The sequence below is a fragment of the Lepidothrix coronata genome, unplaced genomic scaffold, assembly GCF_001604755.1.
Source record: "Lepidothrix coronata isolate B3197 unplaced genomic scaffold, Lepidothrix_coronata-1.0 Scaffold58, whole genome shotgun sequence".
Taxonomy (NCBI): domain Eukaryota; kingdom Metazoa; phylum Chordata; class Aves; order Passeriformes; family Pipridae; genus Lepidothrix; species Lepidothrix coronata.
This window is the reverse complement of record NW_016690238.1, coordinates 3,108,171-3,129,916: the sequence shown is the minus strand read 5'-3', so window position 1 is coordinate 3,129,916 and position 21,746 is coordinate 3,108,171. Positions and strand designations below refer to the sequence as shown.

The following is a 21,746-nucleotide window of genomic DNA, read 5'->3' as shown; positions in this document are numbered from 1 at the left end:
TTGATGATCTCAGAGGTCCCTTCCAACCCAGCTGATTCTATGATTCTGTGATTCCTTCTTTTCCAAAGGATAAGTAAGCACAGGACAAGCACATTAGAATGCTCCTGAGGATTTCTGCAGCTCAGACTTCCTGAGCCTGAAGTGATATCCTGAAATAGAAAGCCATGAAAAATTAACTCAGTATGTTGGTTTGGAATGTTTTCAAATAATCTGAAGACAATGGCTACATGATGATAGTAGTGGCTACACAGAAGTTGTAGATAGTGAGAAAAAGAAGCCTTTACATTTGAGGTATAAAGTTTGTTGGGTTTTTTCTTTTTAAGAGTATAGCATGGAGATGGATTTTAGTCAGAGCCATGATCTGATTTCATGGTTAAGAGATCATGAATTGTAACCCACTCGCTGTGTTTGCTGCTTATGTCACTGTCTCAGAATAGGATATCCCTTATCTGAATTTAAAGTTTCCATTTAGAACTTAATTGGAATTAATTGTGACATTGTATTTCTTTGCTTCATGCAAAAGTCTCTTCACTGCCATACTGCAGGAAAGCATCTTTGTGCATCTTACACTTTAAACTTCAGTCCTTTGCAGACCTTGATAAGTGTAATTTTCACATATACTGTTTCACTTTGCAAGTAGACTTGTGTTTTTGAAAGGAAGGAACATGAGCAGAATTTATGCAGAAACTTCATTGTTGTATTGCAGAATGGAACAACAGAAGAAGTTACATCAGAGGAGGAGGAAGAAGAAGATATGGGTGAAGTATGTCTATATATGAAATTGTCCTAATCCAGTAGAATTTTGGCATTTTGCTCTGCAGTGGTTGGCTAATAATTAAGCCAAACAGTAAAATGTAACCTCCCTAGAGTTCAACAGAAAAGATATTTAAAAATTTGGATGTTTACCTGAATGTCAGCTTTCACTTCAACCACAAAACTAGTGAAATTTTCTTCTTAAACCTAGATCTCAGCTGTGAGGTTACTTGGATACAGAGAATTGGACATCTGTTTGTGCTTTAGTCAAACAATTCATAACATTGTGTGCCAAAGCAGTAAGTTTTTGCATTGTTAACTCCTATTTCAAGCAGCATGTGAACTGGCTCTGATACAGTTGGAAGTGTCTCCCAAATTGAAGCAGACTGGCTGAGTAAATCAGTTTGCTGACTCATTAAACAGGTGAGCTAGTTTTTAACTCTGATACATTGAAGGAAATGGAAGGACATCCAAACGGACACACTGAACATTTTTTGTCACTGTCTGGCAACGTGGTGCTCCTTTTAATGAGCTTTTTAGTAAGAACTACCCTTTTTGCTTACTTCTGCTACCTGTTAGAATAGCTCCAAATGCTTGCTTTTTAAACCACTTTAAATAGCATTACTGTAGCAGAACTGTTCTGAGTACTTCAGATTTAGGTTTTTAGTGAAGGTGTAGTAAGAATAAACAACTCTTTCTCCGAATAAAAGGTCTTCCTTTAGAAATGACCTAAATGTTACCAAGTTCTGGAATTAATTTGAAGCCACCTTGTTTACACCATATTTAGTCTGATCCAGAACACATTTGCTGGAGCTGGTGTTTCTGTAAAGGTGGTGGGAACACCTGCTGACACAAGGCTCTCGTTGCTTGCAGACTTCTAGACTCTGTTTGGGTTACTTTGCACCAAAAAAAATTGCCTACTGTTATTTATAAGCTGTCAGGTGGCTTTGTGTGTGGCAGTGATATCTTCAACTTGTGACTAGTCCAAGTTGTGAATGGGAATGCAGCCGATTCCTGGGGCTCTGTCATTGCTTTGAGAAACACGAGCATTCTGAAGAATACTCGGTCTGTGGCAGTGGAAGGAAACAGTGTTGTCAAGGGCACCAGAGAGGTGGTTCTCATGCTGTAGGACATCCCTGGCTTTGGGTTTATGGCCAGGTTTTCCTGCCATGCAAACAGGTGGTGTGTGAAGAGTAGCCCCAGTGTGGCAGAGCACTGCATGTTGGAGTGTGTCTGACAGTTGTGTAACCAGAGCTTGCTGGGGTGGCTGCTGGAGTGCTTCCTTTTTGCATCCTTCCCCTCCTCTCCACAACTAGCACTTGAGTCACCTCCCAGGCAGTTGCCTGAAGCTCAGAGTGCTCCTCTGCAACAGGGTGACCCCATGTCAGAGCACAGAGCAGAGGATTTCTCAGTGTCTTAGTCTAGAACTCAGAACTGCAATGTTGCTTGTATGATCAAGAATGCTTGACCACAGCGTTTTGTGTCCCAATTCCAAAATTCCTACATCTGATCTTTAGCTGAAATGTTCACCTTGAGTAAAGTACACATAGTTTTCTAATATTTAACTTTCTTTAGGGACTGCTGCAGCCCTACCAGATCTGTTAATAACTGTGTGCCAGAAGTGTAGAGTAGATAGGATTTGAACTGAAAAGAGAGGTGCTTTTAGAAACATCTTGGAGCCACCCCAGCTTCAGGTACTTTTGGATTCTCAAGCCCTGTTTTCTACCTACTTTAGTGGGCTAATGCACTACAGTCCTGACTTCGTGCAGAGGTTTTATTGTGCTTGTTTCTGTGACCAGAGACGTGTTGTGAATTTGGGTTTTGTTTGTAGTGTGAGGGCTCCCTACACTTCCAGTTTTGACTGAGAATGAAGTTAGAACAAAATAGAAATGGCATCCAGCAATCACAAACATGTAGTGCTGTGCAGTATGTGACTGTATTCCAAGTGCTCTTGGAGAGGGTTTCATTGAATAAAGAGCACAGTGCAGTTATTTACAATTAACTTTTCCTCTATCCTGTAGGACATTGAGGATCTGGATCACTATGATATGAAGGAGGAGGAACCAGTTGATGGGAAGAAGTCTGAGGATGAAGGCATCGAAAAAGAAAACCTTGCAATCTTAGAAAAAATCAGAAAAAATCAAAGGCAAGATCACTTAAATGTGAGTTAATGATTCCATCCTAACTGCAATACTTTGCAATACTTCTGTGTAATATTTCTGACTCTAAAACAGAGATGGTTTTCAGCAAATCCAGCCCACTGCTATGAATCTACAAGTAAATTAACCTGTACCTGACTTTAACTGCTTGTGTCATTTCCAGAGGTATCTCTTTGGTTGTCCCTCTGTCTCTTGCTCGGTGCCTTTGTTTTGAACAGCATCCTCCTTGCAGAATCAGCAGGAGGCACAGAGGCTGTGAGCATGGCTGCTGTTGCTGAGCCCTTATTAAAGTAGAAAAAACCCCCATGTTTAAAACTGACTACATTAGAAATCATGGGACCCAGGAATTTGTGCCTTAAATACATTTTATGCATGAATTTATTTTTCAGTAATATCTGTGCCACATGGAAATTACTGAAGGGTGGTGGGTTGGTTTGGTTTTGGTTTCTTTTTAATGCCAGGTGTGAAGCAAGGGGCCTTCAGCAGCTCTGCAGCTTTGTTATCAGTTTTTTTGAGGGATCTTACCAGCAGGCAGTTGTAAAAAAGGTTTGTTTTTCAGAGGTTTAGAAATGTTTTGTCACAAGTGCCAAGTTCCAGAGACACTTCTGCTTCTCAAAAGTGCACGTAGGAGGGAGTGATGATGTCATACAACCTTAATTTTATTTAACCTGGCTCCCAAAGAAATCAAAACTTCTGTTTCATAGAGGCTTAAAATGTGTAAAGCAGGAAATTCGATACTTCTGTTTCAGCCAAGGGGTTTTAAGATTTTTATAAGTCACCTGTACAGCGAGAAAGTGCCTGAACTGGTGCCTCCCACTGTGTGAGCCCAGAGGGTTTCCTGTGTTGTTTGGCAAGTGAGCAGACATGTAAATCATGTCCAGACACAAGCTGTGCTGCTCCTCATTCAGCCAGTAGTTGAAGATGTGAGCAGTAGTGAGGTGCAGGGAAGGGACCTGTAAATATTTATTTAGGAAAGGAATAAGATTTAGGATTGGTGTGTAAGGAACACACCTGCATTTTTGTTCTAGTTCTTATACTTGATGATTTTTCCAGCAAATATCTCCTAAAAAGCCTAAAATGTATTAAAGAATTATATTAGATTCAAGAAAATTGATGTTGTAAACCTCTTTTCATTTGTAGTGAGAACTATATAGGAAGTGCTTGCCTCTAGCCAAACCAATCCACTTTTAATATTGGGTGCACTCCTGATAGATCCAGTTATCATAGGAATTCAGGGAAAAGACTCCTTTAGTTAGCAGCATCTTGACTATTTCTTGTCATGAATTACTGAGTCTTCTAATATAGAAGAAAAAGTACTTCCTCTTGGTTACTGACACTTTACCAGGGGAAAGAGTTTCAGTGTGTAGCCACCTGCTTTTGAAAGGAAATGAAGCAGAAATGCTCCTGAGTTCCTCAGCTGCCAGTGTTCTGCTGCTGTCCCTGTGCTGTTTGAATATGACTTGACTGCAAACCTGTCAAAAGTACCTGAGACTTATGTTCTGCAGAAATGGCAGCGTGAGGTAACTGGCTAAAGGAAACTGCTCTGATTTGTGTGTGAATTCAGTAGTTACCTATCAGATGGTCTGAAGGGAGTGCACAGTAATGATGACCCCTGAGGGGAAAAATAACAATCAACCAACCAACCAAAAAAACCCCAACCAAATAACCCCACAACACCTAAACCTGACCAGTATTTCATTACTTAAAAACAGGTAAGCATAAGGTGCCAAACTGCATTTGCTGTGTAGTCTGTTTTTGAGACTTGACTAACTATAAATGCAACAGTCATTTATTGCTTTTGTTTAAACTTAAATGTTCACAGTTTGAGAAGATGCCTATTGAATTTCTGTGTATTTCTGTGTTTATAACTCAGATCTAGTGGTAAAGACTCCTTATTTATTCAAGAAACTAAATTCTCTTGCAGCCTGAAAGGCATGACCTGCTTTACCATCATCTAAAATTTGGTAGAACTGAAAGAAGGTTTTTGTAGTGTCAGCATTCTTAGTGCAGGAAGCCTCTTAAAACTGCAGATTTTCTTTTGCTGTCTGTTCTTTCCAATTTGGCAAATATTGCCTTTCCTTTTGCTTTTTCTCCCCTTCCACGTTTAGTGGAGCTGAAATGAACACTGCTGGTTTTCTGTTTGACAACAGCAGACTCAACTTACATAATAGCTGCTTCTCATGCCAAGACACTCTCGTTGATGCTGGTGCATAAACAAGGTCAGCTGAGTACAGGGAACAGGGTATTCAACTGCTGCTGAGGAACTGTGGTGTTTTTGTGGGTCACCAGAAATAGCTGCGCTGCTGAAATAATTTCTCGAAGGACTTGTGAGGGTTTACTCTTAAATGCTGTGGAACAGAAGATGATAGCTGTGCTACTGACCTGGGAAGGAGCTCACCTAGTAGCACTTCAGTGGCCTTTCGTGCTGCCAGAACGTGGGACTTCTATTTAATAGAAGGTGTTAACTGTGCCCTGAGAGAGCAGAAGTTTGCTCGGTATCCTGACACAGCAAAACTTCAGTCTGTACAGCCCTCACAGGTGGGTTTCTTCAAGGACAGAATGAGTGTCACAAACTTAAATGCAGTGGCTAAACACAGTCTGTTCCCTGCACAAACCAGCAGCTTTTTTGGGGTACTCTGTTTCCCCAGCAGAGATCAGTAAAACGAACCCAAGGCGTTTCCGTGCCGCTGGTTGGAAGAGGGAATGGGAAGGCTGATGGAGGCTTTGGCTGGTGCCCAGTGCAGCCAGAAGACAGTTCCTTCACATGTTCTTTGGCCCAAAGCCAGGGGTTGTCCTCTCTCCCCTTGCTGCAGCACAGGCTGAAGTTATGGTTTGTGCTAAAGGCTTTTCCTTAGGAAAGCAGTGCATGCAGCCCCATCATCATTTATTTCTAACAGGTTAAAGACGTTTTTCTGCTTCTCAAGACTTTTGTCATAGGAGACTTTAGAGTTTGTATTATACAAGTTAAGCATGTCTATCTACTAATTTTGTAAATGAGTTCTCTTCCTTGGCAGTATCCCTAATCCCATTCTTCTTGCTGGCATCAGGAAATAAATTTGGCTTGTGGTACAGTTTGTAACTTGGAGCAAGAATTAATCCTCCTCTTAACATTGTAATAACTTTAAAGAACCACTTGCTTAGAGTTAAAAGAGGTCTTTGAACCGGAATCATTAACATCAAATATTTAACAACTTGCTGCTGCTTGCTTTTCAGAGGTCTCTCCCCACATAGTCATTTTAGAGATTAATCCCTTTCTTATTTAGATAATGCTATTAGCTTTTCCCATTTCATACTGAGGAGTTTATGCACTTTCCTTTAGAAGTCTCAAATGTCTCTACTTTTGTCTTCAGATTTTATGAAGTCTAAGGTGTCACTTTTATTTTCATTCTAATCCTTGAAGTAAGTGTGAATCTACTGTAACTTCCAGGAATGAATGTACACTGCACAAATACTGCAAAAGTTCTGGGACAATAGAGCATCTCATGTTCTTTAGCTCTCTTTGGGTCTCTTGAAATTTTATTTTGTTATCTTGGAGAAGTTTCTGTGTTTTGTTTGAGCAGGTGATTTTTGGTCTCGTGGCTAAATTATCTATAATATTAATATATTACAGATATTAATAATAATTAATGTCTATAATGTATTGTGAGATGGTTTCCTGTAGTGCTTTGATGTGTGACAGTACTTTTCAGATAGAAAACATTCTGGTCTTGGGATCTAAAACTGCAATGAACTGGACCTCCTACCTCATGTAACCTGGGGAGGGGGGCAGACTGTGGTTGTGTTTTGAGGACTGGAAGGGGAAAAGAAAAACCTCCTGTCTCTGGAGGCCCAGTGCAGACAGAGCTGGGCAGTGGCAAGTGCTGGCCCAGCTGCTGCACTGCTCAAGTGTCACCTTTCTGACAGTGGCAGAGGCACATCCTGAAAGGGAGGAGTTTGAGAACAGGACAAGCTTGTGGTGATGCATCTCATTAATACTATTTCTGTCCCCCAGTCTTGGCTCTGGGAATTCCTGCACCAGGTATTTCTGGTACTTGCAGCTCTCAGCAGTTGGCATGTTGTCCACAAAGATGTTTCCCTCCTGCAGCAGGGATTTCTCCAGCTTACCTGCCCCTTCTTCTGGAGAACCACAGATATGCTTGTACAGGAGAGGATGATCAAGTGAGGCTTTTTGTGCCTATTTGATTATTTAATAGGAAAAAAAAAATCACTTGAGTCTTGTCTGGCAGCTCTATTAACTAATTCAGATGAAATGGCATCAGCCCCATGTGACAGATACCTGTCAGATCCCATGATTGATCACTTGTTCCCAAGACAGTTGCAACCATAAATCTTGATCTCCCAAGTGCAGAAATGGTAACTTGAACTCTCTTGGAGTGTCAAGTCCCATTTTTCCAGAAGGATACTCTGTTATTTATATCTGAATTCAGTCTTGGGAATTATAACTTGTATATAGCAAGTTACTGAACGAGTTTTTAATTTTAGTGCTTTTATAGTCAAAACTTGACCTGCCTGCTCTATATCATACAATGATATGATGCAAGTAGTACTTTCTTCTAAACTGCACTTTAACAGTAGCTATAAAACCCAAAAGTGATTCCAGAATGAAGATGTGTATTTTAGAGCAGTGGTGGTTGGTGTTACCATAAGTTACCTTCCTCTTCCAGCTTTCTCCAAGTTGTTCAGAGTTAGTTCAGAGCAAGTAAAATAAGCTCCTGTGCTAAACTGCTGAGGTTAAGCTTGCTATCCTCTTTCTCCTAATTGTAGATTGCTGGTTTGCAGTCTATGGATTCTTTAGAGTAGCAACTGTAACTATATTTAATACTGCTATGTAGAGTGGGCAGCCCAACTAGAAGGTCCTAGGAAAAAAGGGTGAAAAACAGTATTATAGACCAGGTCTACTGAGGCTACTTACACACACTAAAACTGACTTCATTTTTAATACGACTTCATTTTATCAGCATTTATAATGGCAGTCAGGGGTATGGGGGTGTGTTAAGTTTTGGGGTTTAAATGTCTACAGTAGAGAAGTTAATCACACTTTGATATGCCAAGATGACCTTCCAAAGTTATGTATAGAAATTCAGTAGTTTAACTTGATGGAAATAAAGATGCAGTGAGGAAACTAGTTTTCCACAGGATGGTTTTGACCATCTAGCTTGTTTTTAAATTGCCTGTATACAGAGGTTGATGTTCTGTGAAAAATGTAAGAAAACTCCTTCTTTCAGTAAGAAATACAGCAGAAGGGGCAAGGATATTGCACAGCTCTGCACAGAAGAAAACCAGAACCTTGACACTTCTCCATGAAGTTTTCCTGCAGACTCAACACATTGAGTCTCAGCCTTGACACTCACAAACAACAACTGTAGAAGGAATGGTGATTAACATGTTGTGTTAACTTGTCTAATGCTTCTTTTTCATCTCTCTGTGAATAGTGGGCATAAATAGTAGTAATATGCTAATAATGTATATAAACAAACTTTTTCCATAAAATTGCATGTACTTGTGTTATAGAAAGAGGAATCCCTTCATCTGATACTGCTCTATCGAGAAGGGCTTCAGTAAACTGAGAAGTGACTGGTCTGGTGCACTGTCTTTATGTAGCTTTTGTTGAATCACATGAAAGGAGTTGCCTGTTATTTGCATATTTAATTCCAAAGTTCATTTTTCATACTGGTCCATTAAGAAAAACTAGTGGAATTTCAGTAATCTGCATAATTCTATCCAGTGGCATATGAAAATGAATAGGCTTTAAAGAATAGTCTACAGACTCTAGTGTGCAGCTAAGCATATTCTGTGATGCTGCTGCACAGGGAAGACAGGAGTATGTGGAGGCTTTAGCATCAAGCAACTGTTAATAAGAATTAAATATCAGTAAGTGATAATTTGGTTCTACAATTAAGACCTTGTAGAATATAAAACATCACTGATGACTTCAGGTGAATAGGATGATGGTATAGGTATTAGGCAATGGTCACAGCTGTTTCATATTCCTCCAGAAATACTTCTCTGGCATTCTGTCCAAAAAGTATTTGTTTGTAGGTTGTTTGCTGATGAAAGCCCAAGTGTCACAGCTTTGGGGCTCGGGGTGATACCTACCTTACCTCATTTGGAGTCCTCATTCCTTTTCTGTGTTTTAAATCTTGTAATGCTACCTTGTATCTCTGTTTTTCAAAAATCTTGAACCTAAAATGATATTTTGGATGGAATATATAACAGAGAAATCAGGTAATATCTAAAGTTCAGTATCAGAATCCATCCTGTTAGCTTTGGCATTGAATTGGAGAGAGTAATCTAGGTACTTCTGATGATCATGTTGTTCAAGATAAGCCCTTCAACTTTGTATGAGGAAAAGGTTCTGTCCTCACTTTAAAGCCCAGAAGATTTGAGGCAAAACTGAATACCAGGGTCATGGAAATGTGAGCACTGGTGATGTGTGCAGAACACATCAGTGCAGCAGCAGCTGCTGGAAGGAGACATCAGTTACTGGGTGGCTGCTGTGTTCATTAGTGTGTCAGTAGCTGGGGGATTTTAGAGCCAATCCTATATTTTATATGCATACCACTTAAAGTTGGTCTCCTTTTTTTCTTTTTTTTTTTTTTCTTTTATCCCATATTTTTCTTTCCCTTTAGCACTGTATCTCAGGCTGAAATACTGGGTTCAGAAACTGGGTGCTAGGTTTTCTATCACTTCAAGGTGCTGAGAAAACAGAAAAGACCTACAAAAAAAAAAAAAAAAAAAAAAAAAAACAACAAAAAAACCAAAGACGTTTCTGGCCTGTGACAAATCACAAAAAGTATTTTGAGGTTTACTTACCTTGGTCTTCCTCTGTGGAGGTGTTGATTTTTTTCATCTACTGCAAATAAATATTGCTTTTGTTCACATTTTCCAAATATACTGGTTGGTCTTGCTTCTCTGTTGCATAAAAGCAGAAGGGAAAACAAAATGTTTTGCTGCCAGAAATGTACTGTGGATCCATTTTGGAAATTAAAATGCCAGAGAGATTTAGCTCCTTTACAGGAAAATACCTGTTGTACCTTGGTTAAAAGTTTGTATCACCTATACCATATTGTAGTATATATTAATGTACTGCTTTAGAGGGAGTGCCTTGTTTCTTTTGAGTAATCTCATTAGAATGCTTAACTTTTCAAAAAAAACTAATTTCCATACAGAAATGAATATATTGTTAATACCTTCTAGTTAGTGTAACTTTGTATGTAAATAAAGCTGTTTGTAAATATGACTTTTCACTTATTTGGAGTCTTTTTTTTGTTTGTTTGTTTGTTTCAGGGTGCAGTCTCTGGGTCAGTTCAGGCTTCAGATCGACTTATGAAAGAACTCAGGGATATATATAGATCACAGAGTTATAAAACAGGTAAAATGCCTCAGATTGCCCTTCTTGAAATACACCTTAATAGAATTCTCTTGGCAAATACTTCTGCTAATCCTTCTGTGTTTTGTTGTCCTAAATATGTATGTGTGTGTATATCCATGTGTGCACATATATAAAAATACATAGATAAATTAGATATAATCTCATTACATAAAGTACTGCATTTGGGGAGAAAACAAGTCAGGGTATACATATCCTGTAAAATGTTCTTTCTTTTTGTCACATAAAGTCTTGTATGAGAATCAGTAGGATTGGTGTAACTATGAGAGTGCTCTTGGGGTGGATGACTACAAAGAACTCAAGATTACTCCTGTGGGACTTGAGTTTTCAGAACAACCTGAAAGGTGTGTAGGGCAGAGGCTTAAACCTCTCCTGGAGGGTAGTACTGCTCACAGGAACATGTTTGCTGTAGAGGGATTTGTGTTCAACAGCATCAGATTTACTTATTATGTATGACTTAACCTTAATTATGCTGCTGTTCCTTCTGTTATTTTGTGATGGTGTTAATCTGATCCTAAGCTCCATGTATTCCTTGGAACAATTATACAAATGACAGTAGAAAACAAGCTTGCATTTTAAATTGGTTAGAACAATGAACAGTGATTATCTTTAGGTGGGTGGTTGCCTGTTCCATGTGTTCCCTGTAGGGCCTGTATCTAAACCAGCTCAGCAAAGGAATCAGCTTATTGAATTGTCTGAGTGCTACCATGCAAGAAGTAGAAATTACATAGATTTTGGGCAAGTTTTATTCCTTTAGGTCTGCCAAAACGCCCCATTAGAGAGTCAATCTAAACTTTAATCATCTTTTACTCTTCTGAACTTCTCCCCAGATTTATTTCTAGTGGACTTAAATCTCCCTTGGCAACAGCATTTCAATCTTGTGTAAAAGGACAGAGGTGAAGAGCCGATAGGCTCCTGCTTTGATTTGTCGTATTTAACTCCTAGTAAATTGTTTTATGTGCTGAAGTACCTGCAGACAGTGGTAAAATGTCCAAATATAAATTTGAGTAGGTAACCCAGTGTACCTGGTGTTGATCTAACACAGCCCACTTCTTTTAGGCTTTATTGCAGCTGAGTGCTCGCCAGGGTGCCCTAATCACCAGCCATCCGGTGAGGAATGGATTAGTGGGTCTGGGGAAGAGCCTGGAAATAGATCTGTATTAAGTCACGAGGGATCCTTTCCTGCCCATTTGTGTTCTTCAGGGTTGTTTTTGTGATCAGAGCTAAGGTTGGCTGTAACAAACCCACCTGCCTGTAAAGGCTGTTGTGTGGAGCTTCCTCACGAGGTGGTACAGGAGCCCCTGCAGTTGGTGTAGTGTAGGGTGAGGATTCAGGCTGTTTAATAATGCCATTTCCTGGCCTTGGATTAATAACAACTCTTAACTAGTTGCAAAAGACTGAACTATGAGGAAAAGCAAACCTTGCTAAACTGTACAGAAAGCTGAGGCTCTAAAGTGTGAGTGTAGTAACTGATGGTAGCTTGTGACCTGGGAATATGTAAGAAGCCTGCAACTGGGTGCCTCACGTTCATCCCTAAAGCATGTTAATGAAGTAGTGTCAGGTGGAGGCTGGCACTATAAAGCTGGTGGTAATCCTGCTTTGAAACACTGTTCTACTGACACACTTACTAAAGTTTGCCAGTAAATGGTGCTGTTTGTTATAAAACTTACCTACATTCACTCCTTATGGCTTCACTTAGCCTGTGACCTTGAGCCAGTTTAAGGATGGGTTCTTTCCTGTGCACAAAACCTTTTATAGCCTAGTTCTGCCTTTTGTGAGACAACTGTCACCATGGGTATGGTAGGTAACTGGCTTTTTTTAATGTCATTTTTGTTCTGACTACTTGTTCCATGGACCATTTTTACCTTAATTTAATTTCTTCCAAAATTAAACACACAAAAGAAACCATTGTGAAACTTAAAGGTTCTGGTAATAGTTGCAAAGGAATTTAACACTCCTTTCGTTTTTTGTAACACAAGGCAGAAAGTCTAAGCCTGATTTTTAATTGGGAAAGGATCACTTTATTTAGTCTGTGCGAGGTTACATGTTTTTAGGACTGACAGTAGGACTATACTGGGAGTTCTGAAGGGAATGATATTTGTAGCAATAGTCCTTTACATTTTTTATTTTCTGTTAAAATGTTTTATAAAAAAAATAGTATTAAAACACACAGTGAGGTCTTCAACAGCAGAAGTGTATTGAGGGTAGTATCCATTTTAGAACTCAAGTTCCTTTATCAATTGAAATAATACTGTTGGAGTTCAGGCAAAAGATGACAAGCTTGCTCTCAACAGCAAAGTTCCTTATACCTGGGCAGTCTAGGTGAGGGACTGCCCTTAAAGAAACCAAAAATAACCTTCATATGAGGTAACAGAAGCAAAAAGCACTCCAGCAAATTTATTCTGCTGTGAATTAGACAGTTTCATTAACCTGTTTAGGTAATGCAAGTCCTGCAAAGCTCCAAATATGAAGTTGGAGATTCACAAGGGTCTTAATGTAATTTGGGAGATTGGGAAAGGAAGGGGAGGAACAAAGAATTTAGAGCTATCAAACAAAATCTTTTTATACCTTTAGCAGCTGTGTTGTTCATATGTAGTGATGTCCACTCACTCCTTTTATCCAAAGACTGTATAGGAGTTACTTCTAGATGTAGTAAAGTTGTCATAAATAATGCCTCTATTTTGGAATGAATTGTTTTTCTTCTTACCTTTTAATTACTTAATTTTTTGCTTGCATGGTTCTGTGTGCTTGTTTTTATTTGATCACCTCTACAGATGGCCTCTTAGAGGAATAAAACAAAAAAAACCTCTTTAAGCACAGGGAAAGTGTGTGTTTGAGAGGAACTTACCTTGATTCCTTTCCTACCTACCTGAAGGACCCCTCAGAAACTGATGTTAATCAGATAAATACTTCTTGACAGAAACTTTTTCCCTCTTACTGTCAAAACTAAGAAAAAAGCGTATGAGCTGCTTTCAAATAACGCCTCTTGATTATTAAGAAAACCCCAAACAACCCCCCCCTCAACTTTGCATGGTGTTGTTAAGAAGCTTCTGTCTGAAGACAGTGAGCCACCATGCTGCTGTTCATGAGGAGATACAGATACTATTTGTCTGAAAATTGGGGTGCTGGAGTGGCTGATGAAGCCTCCTGCTGTTGTGTTAAGGCTCGTGCTGGTCAGTGCTGGGCTGAGCCTGTCTCTCTGAAGAAGCCTTTTGCAGCCTCTGGTTTAGGTTCAGCACAGCTCTTAAGGGCAGCACAAGTCACTCCTTTGGGGAAGGTGGAGAAATGTGTGGACCTTGGAGCTGAAGGACCAGTCCATGAACTTCAGGGGTGATGGGAGGAATGGAAAGGAGTAGGGCTGGAGGCTTTAGTGAATGAACGAGCTACTGAAGTTCTCTTGTGATCTGTTGTTTAGGGTAGTGTCAGGATCCTCACTGTAACTCGTTCCATTGTTCCAACATAAGTATTTTATACTTATACTGGTGCCAAAGCTGCAATACTGAGAGGCTGCTTCTTCCAGCCTTTACTCCCATTTGGATGCAGGTGGAAGAAAATATTCTGGATACAACAGTGGAATAGATTCATCATGGATGGCAGTTGACAATGAGCAGAGTTCTGAACGTCAACTCTTGTTGTTACATCAGAGCAGTACAAATCGAAATTCTTATAATTCCCGACTTCCACTTACATGAAGGTCAATCAGAAAATAGCGTCCTTGGATCTGAGGAATTGGAAAAAGGTCTTAATAGCTCCTTCAGTTCATCCTGGGACAGAAATGTTGTGTCTCTGAACCAGCTGCTGATTAAAAGGGACATGGAGAGGACGCTGAGTGAGTGTTCAGGCCTACGTTGTTGTTCTAGACATAGAAAACTTTGCAGTAATGCTCTTGGCTGTGCTACCTTGTACACTCAGTAAGGAGAAACAGGCATGGGTTCTTTACCTTGTTTACTGAGCTTTGAAATGCTTTAGAAATAAGGGTGTCTGGACAGTTTGAAATGTCATCTGCACTCCAAGCACCGACGCTTCTAAGTTTCGACTGCAAGATGATCTCTATTCTGGAGTAATAAAACTCAGAAATAGATAATGCCATTCCTTGGAGGGAATGTGGTGACTGCACTGTGGTGGTTGTAGTGCCTTCAGAAATCCTTGGCAGGTTCCTGATTTGCATATGTTTTCCAAATAATTACATCAACAGCAGAGATGCTGTTAAATATTAGGCCAGGTAACAAGTTTTAATCCTAATGGTTTAGTGTATGTACATGAATAGTCTGTGAGGGATGAGATTAGACTTTAGAACATGACTGATACTATGTTCTAAATCTTGTCTAATGGGTAAAGATTTATGGCTTTTTCCTGGGCTGCTTGTGAATTTATGCAGAGAGGAAGCTTGAATATGCAAGCAAATGGCAGATAACTTCCCTCCTTCCCTGTGAGTGGAATGCACAACTATTGTGGAACATCCCTAAAACAAACAGACCACTGGAAATCACCAGCTGGCTCCCACAGACAGTGCACCTTTCTGGCTCCTTCAGTCAGCTGTTGGGAATGTGCTCCATCCCATGCAGTATCTTCTGGGTTTCTGCTCCATACCCTGTCCAGTGTCCTGTCCTGGTGTGCCAGTGCAGATGAGAGCCTGTGAAATCCAGTGCTGCACGCTCAGACTGTGTGTTAAGTGTCTTAAAAGCATGTTGGTCCTGTACTGGGTGTAAAATATACTGAGTAAAAAGCAAGCTGGACTTGTAGTTGTGGAAAGTCTGAAGGGGAAATGGTTAGGTGTCAAAAAGCCATTTTGATTAATTTTTTTTATGGAAGTGAAAAGACTCTTTTCCTTGGAGTTGCTCAGAAGTGCTTCTGCTATTTGTAGTAGAGGAAGAGTGTGCTGCAGTGACAGTATCTTACCCATTGCTTACATCTACTGACAGTATTTGTACTTAAATGCAAAGAATGTTTTTGCTACGTTTTACCTTGTAATGCTTTTAGTGCATAATTAATCCCATTAATATTTCTACAGGGATATATTCAGTGGAACTGGTAAATGACAGCTTGTATGAATGGCATGTTAAGCTCCTCAAGTAAGTTATTCAAGTTTTTTCATATTCTGAACAATCTTTTATTATTGCTGCAGAGATTCTTACTTTAGATAAATGAGAATCTCTAGCCAGAGCATATAAAATAGTGTGTTACAGTAGTAAAAGTAGTAATGGTAACTGTAGCCACTAAATAGTGGCTCTAATTCTGATATACAGGAATGTGTAGATATGGAACTGTAGTAACTGAGCTGGCAAAAAGACAAACCCTCTTTGCACTGCCAACGCAGTGTGTAATCCAGTAACTGTCATTACTGTTCAGTTCTCTAAAACTGCTCCAAAATATGAAACCTTAAATGATGAACGTTTTTTTTTTCTGGAGTTTTTAGATGGTTTTATTTTTAGTTGTTTTTAATGTCAAGAAAATGCAATTTTTAGTTTCATTCAAGATGTAAGAAGGAACAGAACTGTCTTAGTGTCATTAGTTCTTTATTTCTACAGTTGAACAGACATAGGACTGAAACTTTTAGATATCACACAAATGTGAGTTACATAATTATATATAATTTGTCTTCTCTCATCTCCTCGTACACACAATGAAAAGCAGTACATAACTCATCTTGTTGTGTCCATAGTCCAGTAGCTGTAATCCTAGAGGTGTTATATTGAAATTATTCCTGGTAAGAAGACCATCTGCCATCACACAAGGTACCCTGTAGAAAGGAAGAGCCTACCCAAACCATGCTGGGGGGCTGCAAAAGATGGCAGTGGATGAAAGAGCTTCCCTCAGCTGAGATCTGTCCTGGTGAATCAGGACAAGGACGTGGCTGTCCCAGCACAGTGGGGACCTGCCTGTAGGAGTTGCTGCTTTGTCCTAGGGCTGAGACTTGTACAGCTGGGCCACCAGCTGCTGAAACACAGGTTTTTTCCTCCTCAGTGTAATCAGGAGCCTGTGAATGTTTTGGAGCTGAAAATGGCAGGAATGACGTGTCAGAAAAATCTGTGTCATGTAACAGGAGGCCTTTTCTGTCGAGCACCTCTAACAAAGTGCTCAAACCACTGTGCAGTGGTTGGAAACCTCTGTTGGAGTGCTGTGAACAGGCCTCATTTTCTGCCTTCAAGAAAGAGCAAATGGGCTGGATGCAGCAAATGCTTTCCAGAATGACTAAGAGAATAAGTGTTGTGTTTGTTCATCACGGCAAAAAGTGTCTGAAAACAAACAAACTGTGCAGACTGGCCAAGGGGGTAAATGTCAGATAAAAGAGCCCATTTGAGTGAGGAGCAGCACTGTAACTAAAACGAGTCACACTGACAAGCTATGGCTGGAAACAAGAGGTTTCTAAGCACAGAAGATTTTTCTTCTGAACAACTTCAGACTGGAAGGATGGGGATAAACCGCCCAAGTAATTCTGGAATGGGATCTCATAACTTTGTGATTCCACCTGTAGCAGAGGATTGGCTTTAATAGCCTGTCAGTCCCTTTAATGTATGCTTTGGGCTTGCTGCAGGTGTTTTTTGAAAAGTCTCTCTTAAAAGCTGATGGGGTGTCAGAGCTTGGGTGGGATTGACCCAGTAGTGACTGAATTAATGGTCAGGCTGCTCATCAGCAGCGTTTTGCAACAAGCAGTTGTTGAAATTCTGCTGAGCAGAAGCTGCTGGATTTAGTATTTCTGCTGATGCAAATTACTTTTAACAGCTGATGCAGAACTACAATTACATATTCCATAAAGGGTTCACTAACTGTGTACTGAAAACTAGATGACTACAGTTCTCCTGTTAATTTTTTCCCCTTCTTTTTTTGAACATAGATTTCCAGTGAACTGAAGAGAATTAAAAGTGCTCTCTTCAAATAAACAGCTTATTTTGTGCTGTGTTTAAATAACACTTGATAGCATTGGGAATGTAGTGCATTGCAGCAAACTTTCAGGCTGACCTCATGGCAAAGTGTTTACTTTGTAAAAGGAGCAAGAATTTTCTAGAGTTCACCTTAGATTTCAGTTTGTAAACTGTAATTACATAAAGGAAGTCTTTGAGAAGAATTACTGTTTACAGGTAGTGAAAATGTTAACTGCATCCAGGATCTCCCCCCTGCTTCTCTTACAGGGTTGACCCTGATAGCCCACTGCATAGTGATCTTCAGTTCTTAAAAGAAAAAGAAGGTGTAGAATACATTTTACTCAACTTCTCTTTTAAGGTATGTGTCTGGGGGAAGAAATGCTGTGGTTAAATTTGAGGTTTACTATGGAAAGTGAGTGAAGTGACCCTCAGCTGTTACTTGGGTAAAAATGGATCTGTAGCATAAAAAAGGGGGGGGAAAGGATACTGCACTAAAGCTTCCCAGAAAATGCTTCTTTTTTTCCAGTACTGTGGAAAAGTGATTTTTGACAGAACTGAAAAATTGCACTATTTCAAATCTGATTTACCAGATAAGGCTATTGAAATACTTTCTGCTTAGGAAATAATTTCTTAACCTGTTGTTGTTTTTTTTTATTATTCTTTTCAGGATAACTTCCCTTTTGATCCTCCCTTTGTGCGAGTGGTGTCTCCTGTGCTCACAGGAGGGTAGGTTTGAGTTGCCCTACAGAAATTGTACTTCGTGGTAAAAGTGTCACAACTTGAAAACCTCTGTGCCTGCCCTACTGTTCCAGAACTGCCCTCTTTGTGGATGGTTGAGTTGGTGCTTTGAATGGGTCTTGATCCCTGTGTTGCCTTAAATTTGCTGTATAGTCCTAACTGGTTCTCTCTTGCTGTAACACTGCCATAAAGATTTTGTGTAAAAATCCTCGAATGCTAATCCAAACCCACTACATTTAATCGACACCATGCTCCAAATGTCATCTAAAGCATGTTTGAAGTGCTGTCTGTGGCACAGAAACTCTTATATATCCATGGAGAGAAGATTAAATTCACCTTCCAAGGCTTTTATGCATCTTCTGGTGACAGAAAATGATACCTGCATTTGAAAATGCAGTCTGTGATAGCTGATCCTGATTTGATTTTAATTGCTGTGTGTCTTTTTTGAATTCAAGCCATGGTTACTGCAGTTAAATAGCATTCATGAGGGGTGCTGCTGTCTCTAAACTAAACGAGCAGAACACCAGAAAACACTCTTTGGATTCTCATTTTGTTCTACTTGGACTTTGTAGAATGAAACAAAGAATAGCTTTTCAGCGGTCATTTCCCTCTGAATGGTTTGAATGCCTTGACCCTAGAGCAGACCACATTTTGGGAGTGGTCAATTCTACTCCCTCTGTCCAGGTTTTGTGGTGCTCAGGCCTTCTGCTGAGTCTCAGTCAGCACAATGCACCATGAAGTGTTATTGAGATTAGAAAGGAGTTTATAGGAAAAGAGCAAGCAAAGATCTGCTTTATCTCATTTGATTTATAGGTGCACCTGCATTGTTGGAAATTGTGTTAAATTTCTTTACAGAATTGACTGTTGTTGGCTTTTTTGAACTACCCATCACTCCTATGTAGCGTAGCCATAAAAAGCAACTTTTCTCTTTTCCAGTGTCTCTGAGCAGTTGTGCACACTAGATTAGTCACTGTTTTTAACCAAGTCTAGTTAGCAAACAATTTTTTTTTTGTCTCACAATGCTAATCTTCTTTGCTTAAGAGTATAACATGGCTCACTAGTTCCAATATATTTCTGGTTAAAGGGCATTTCAGCTTTATGAACAAGGAGTTTAACAAACGAGCTGGCAAGAGCTTAAAGTGCAGTGAGCAGTTGCATCTTTTTACTAACTGCTGATGTCAAATATATTTTCTTTCACCTTTGTTTCTAGGTATGTCCTAGGTGGAGGTGCATTATGCATGGAACTTCTTACTAAACAGGTGAATACGGGCTCTGTTATCTGGATAATAACAAAACATGCTTTAAAATAATAAAAATAGGTGTTTTCCCTGAGTTGAAGGATTCCTGTGTGGAATAAATTACACACTCCAAAGGGAGCATGGTGGAATAAACCTCAGTCCCACAAGATTTGCCTTGCAGATCTTGTGTGAGATCTTCTTTTCTACCTTGGATGGCTTACAAGAGATCTGAGGAAGAGGCAGAAGAAGTGAGAGCACATCACCTTTGCATTCTCAGAATTTCTGTGAGGAAGCCAGTGTGAAGAGGGAGTTCTGGGGAACAAGACACATTGTTTTCTTTTCCAGAAGTCTCTTCAACTGCACAGAGTCAGCTCTGGAGAAGGGAGGAATACAGGAGATTCCAGGCATAGGTTATTCTTGTGTAGACAGAGTGATTTTAAATAAGTAAATGAATGAAGTAACTATCTGCAGGCTCTGGCAGAAGCTCTTGTGAGCACTGGAAGGTAGAGCAATGGCAGAGATGAGCAATAGTAGTCGTGGGAGCAAAATTCTCACAGCTCAATGAATGACTTCATTAGATATCAGTCTTTTCTGCTTCTTGGAACAAGAAGTTGTAATTTCTGTTGTGATGTTGCAGAAAATGTGTAAGTGCTGTAGGAATGGAACTTTTTTGTTTCTGTCTTGCTGTATTTTGGAAATGTGTGATTCAGCCTTTTCATTTTCCTTACAAGTTCTTAGTACTAATACTGTGTATCATTTTACAGATTTTCTGTGGAAAATAAAAGTTAACTGAAAACAAGTAGTTAAAAGTAAAACTGGAGTTCAGAAAAAAAAAATAATCCCAAAGCACACATTCCAAAATAGATTTACAGTGTGAGCACAAGAAACAATTACATGTTACATGTTAATATTCCCTTCCTCCTCCAGGGCTGGAGCAGTGCCTACTCAATAGAATCAGTCATCATGCAGATCAATGCCACTTTAGTCAAAGGAAAAGCCAGAGTACAGTTTGGAGCCAATAAGGTAAATGTGCTGTTTATCAATTACACAAATCACTGTTAGGCTTCCATTTCTTTGTTGACTTGCACAGATGTTTAATGACAGAATTGTCATTGCAAATATATTTGCATTTTGAGTTGTCTTGATGTCTAGTGCATGTGTATGAGTGTTTTAGAGGCAATTAAGAGTTTGTTATGTAATTATGAGCATATGAGTTAGATAAAACCTTGGGATGGGCAGGGGTTTTAAGTAGTTAGACTTTACTATCCTTGCATTGGCAAGGGAGGGAGGGAAGGAGGATCAGAATTGGGAGGTTTTGGATATTCTGGCTCTGAGAAGGGCTGTAGATGACAGCCAGGATTACATACATTCATGGTAAGAAGTTCTCCTATTGCTGGAGAGACCTGCAAAGTTTTATGAGAAAGGGAAAAATAATAACATGCAAATACGTCAAAGCTCACCATTCAGCATTAATTGAAAGCACAATTCAGTTCAAGTGTGCATGCTGGTAACAGACCGTAACTTAAAAGACTGTGAAGAATTAAATGCTGCTTTCAAATTATGTTTTAATTTTTAAGACAGCAAAATTGTCGCTTGGGTGTCTGTTAAGTACCAGTTCAGGTAAGATGTAAAAGTTTATGATCACAATTCTGCCTAACCCAGCTGAGCAGGACAGAGTTATGGCAGGGATTGCCTGAAGCCTTCTGTTCTGCTCGCACATGCTTCTGACTCACCCCAGGTTCTGAACCTTCTGACAGGAGGGGCCTTCCCAGCAGCAGGGCTCTACAAAATACTGTCATTATGACAGAGAAGTGAGAAAATAAGGATATTTGTCTTGACAACCTTGTACTGGAAAGCCAGAAATGTTCCAACATTGTGCATGGGTTTTATTTGTAAGCCCGCTGTAGAGTTTCCTTGTAGAAGAACTGTTCTTAAGTCTTCCATGTCTAGATGCAGGTTTTTATGTTGGTTTTTTTTCTCCTTTCAGAATCAATATAATCTAGCAAGAGCACAGCAGTCCTATAAGTCACTAGTACAAATCCATGAGAAAAATGGTATGTATATTCTTGTGACTTTGTCCTTGTCTCCAGAGCACCCTGGGAACTGGTGTTTGGCCACAGAGAAACTGGAAGTGACAGAGTGTCTTATGTTGGCTTGGGAAGACCATAAATGGTGTTTCCTTCTCCTCTTGCACTAGGAAAACAAGAGTGCTTAAAGGAACTTGACTGCAATCATTGCAACTTCTCCAGTTTGCATGAAATGTTTCCACGTGTTTCTACTGTTTCTTGAAAGGCAGCTCCATTTTGTTTTCAGCCAGCTGGTCTAGGAACTTCGTTGTTACTGTAGCTTTAAAAGGGACTTATTTATTAGTGAAATATCTACTGGGAGCTTGTCCCTTCCTTGAAAGTCTTTGTTTCAACGTGGCAAGACCTTAGTGCAGTAATCATTATGGAAGAGATAAAATGGAAAGAAAGACCTGAGACTAAAAAAATACAAGAAGTCCAAGTGAGATGTCCTGGATGGAAAACTCTACAACAGAATAGGAAGACACCTGTGGTTTTGTTTGTTTGTTTGTTTTTTTGTTTTACCCTGTTTTTACCCTCTG

General features: G+C 39.7%; 1 protein-coding gene across 1 annotated transcript in view; it reads left to right on the top strand.

Moving 5' to 3' along the window:
* Nucleotides 1–21,746, top strand: part of UBE2Q2 (ubiquitin conjugating enzyme E2 Q2) — a 70,269-nt gene that overhangs the window by 22,515 nt on the left and 26,008 nt on the right. The window contains exons 6-14 of the mRNA XM_017816736.1: nt 707–763; nt 2,775–2,915; nt 10,200–10,284; nt 15,314–15,374; nt 17,433–17,523; nt 17,833–17,891; nt 19,114–19,162; nt 20,069–20,164; nt 21,129–21,209. Coding sequence (XP_017672225.1) covers nt 707–763; nt 2,775–2,915; nt 10,200–10,284; nt 15,314–15,374; nt 17,433–17,523; nt 17,833–17,891; nt 19,114–19,162; nt 20,069–20,164; nt 21,129–21,209 — 720 coding nt within the window. The remainder of the gene's footprint in view (nt 1–706; nt 764–2,774; nt 2,916–10,199; nt 10,285–15,313; nt 15,375–17,432; nt 17,524–17,832; nt 17,892–19,113; nt 19,163–20,068; nt 20,165–21,128; nt 21,210–21,746) is intronic.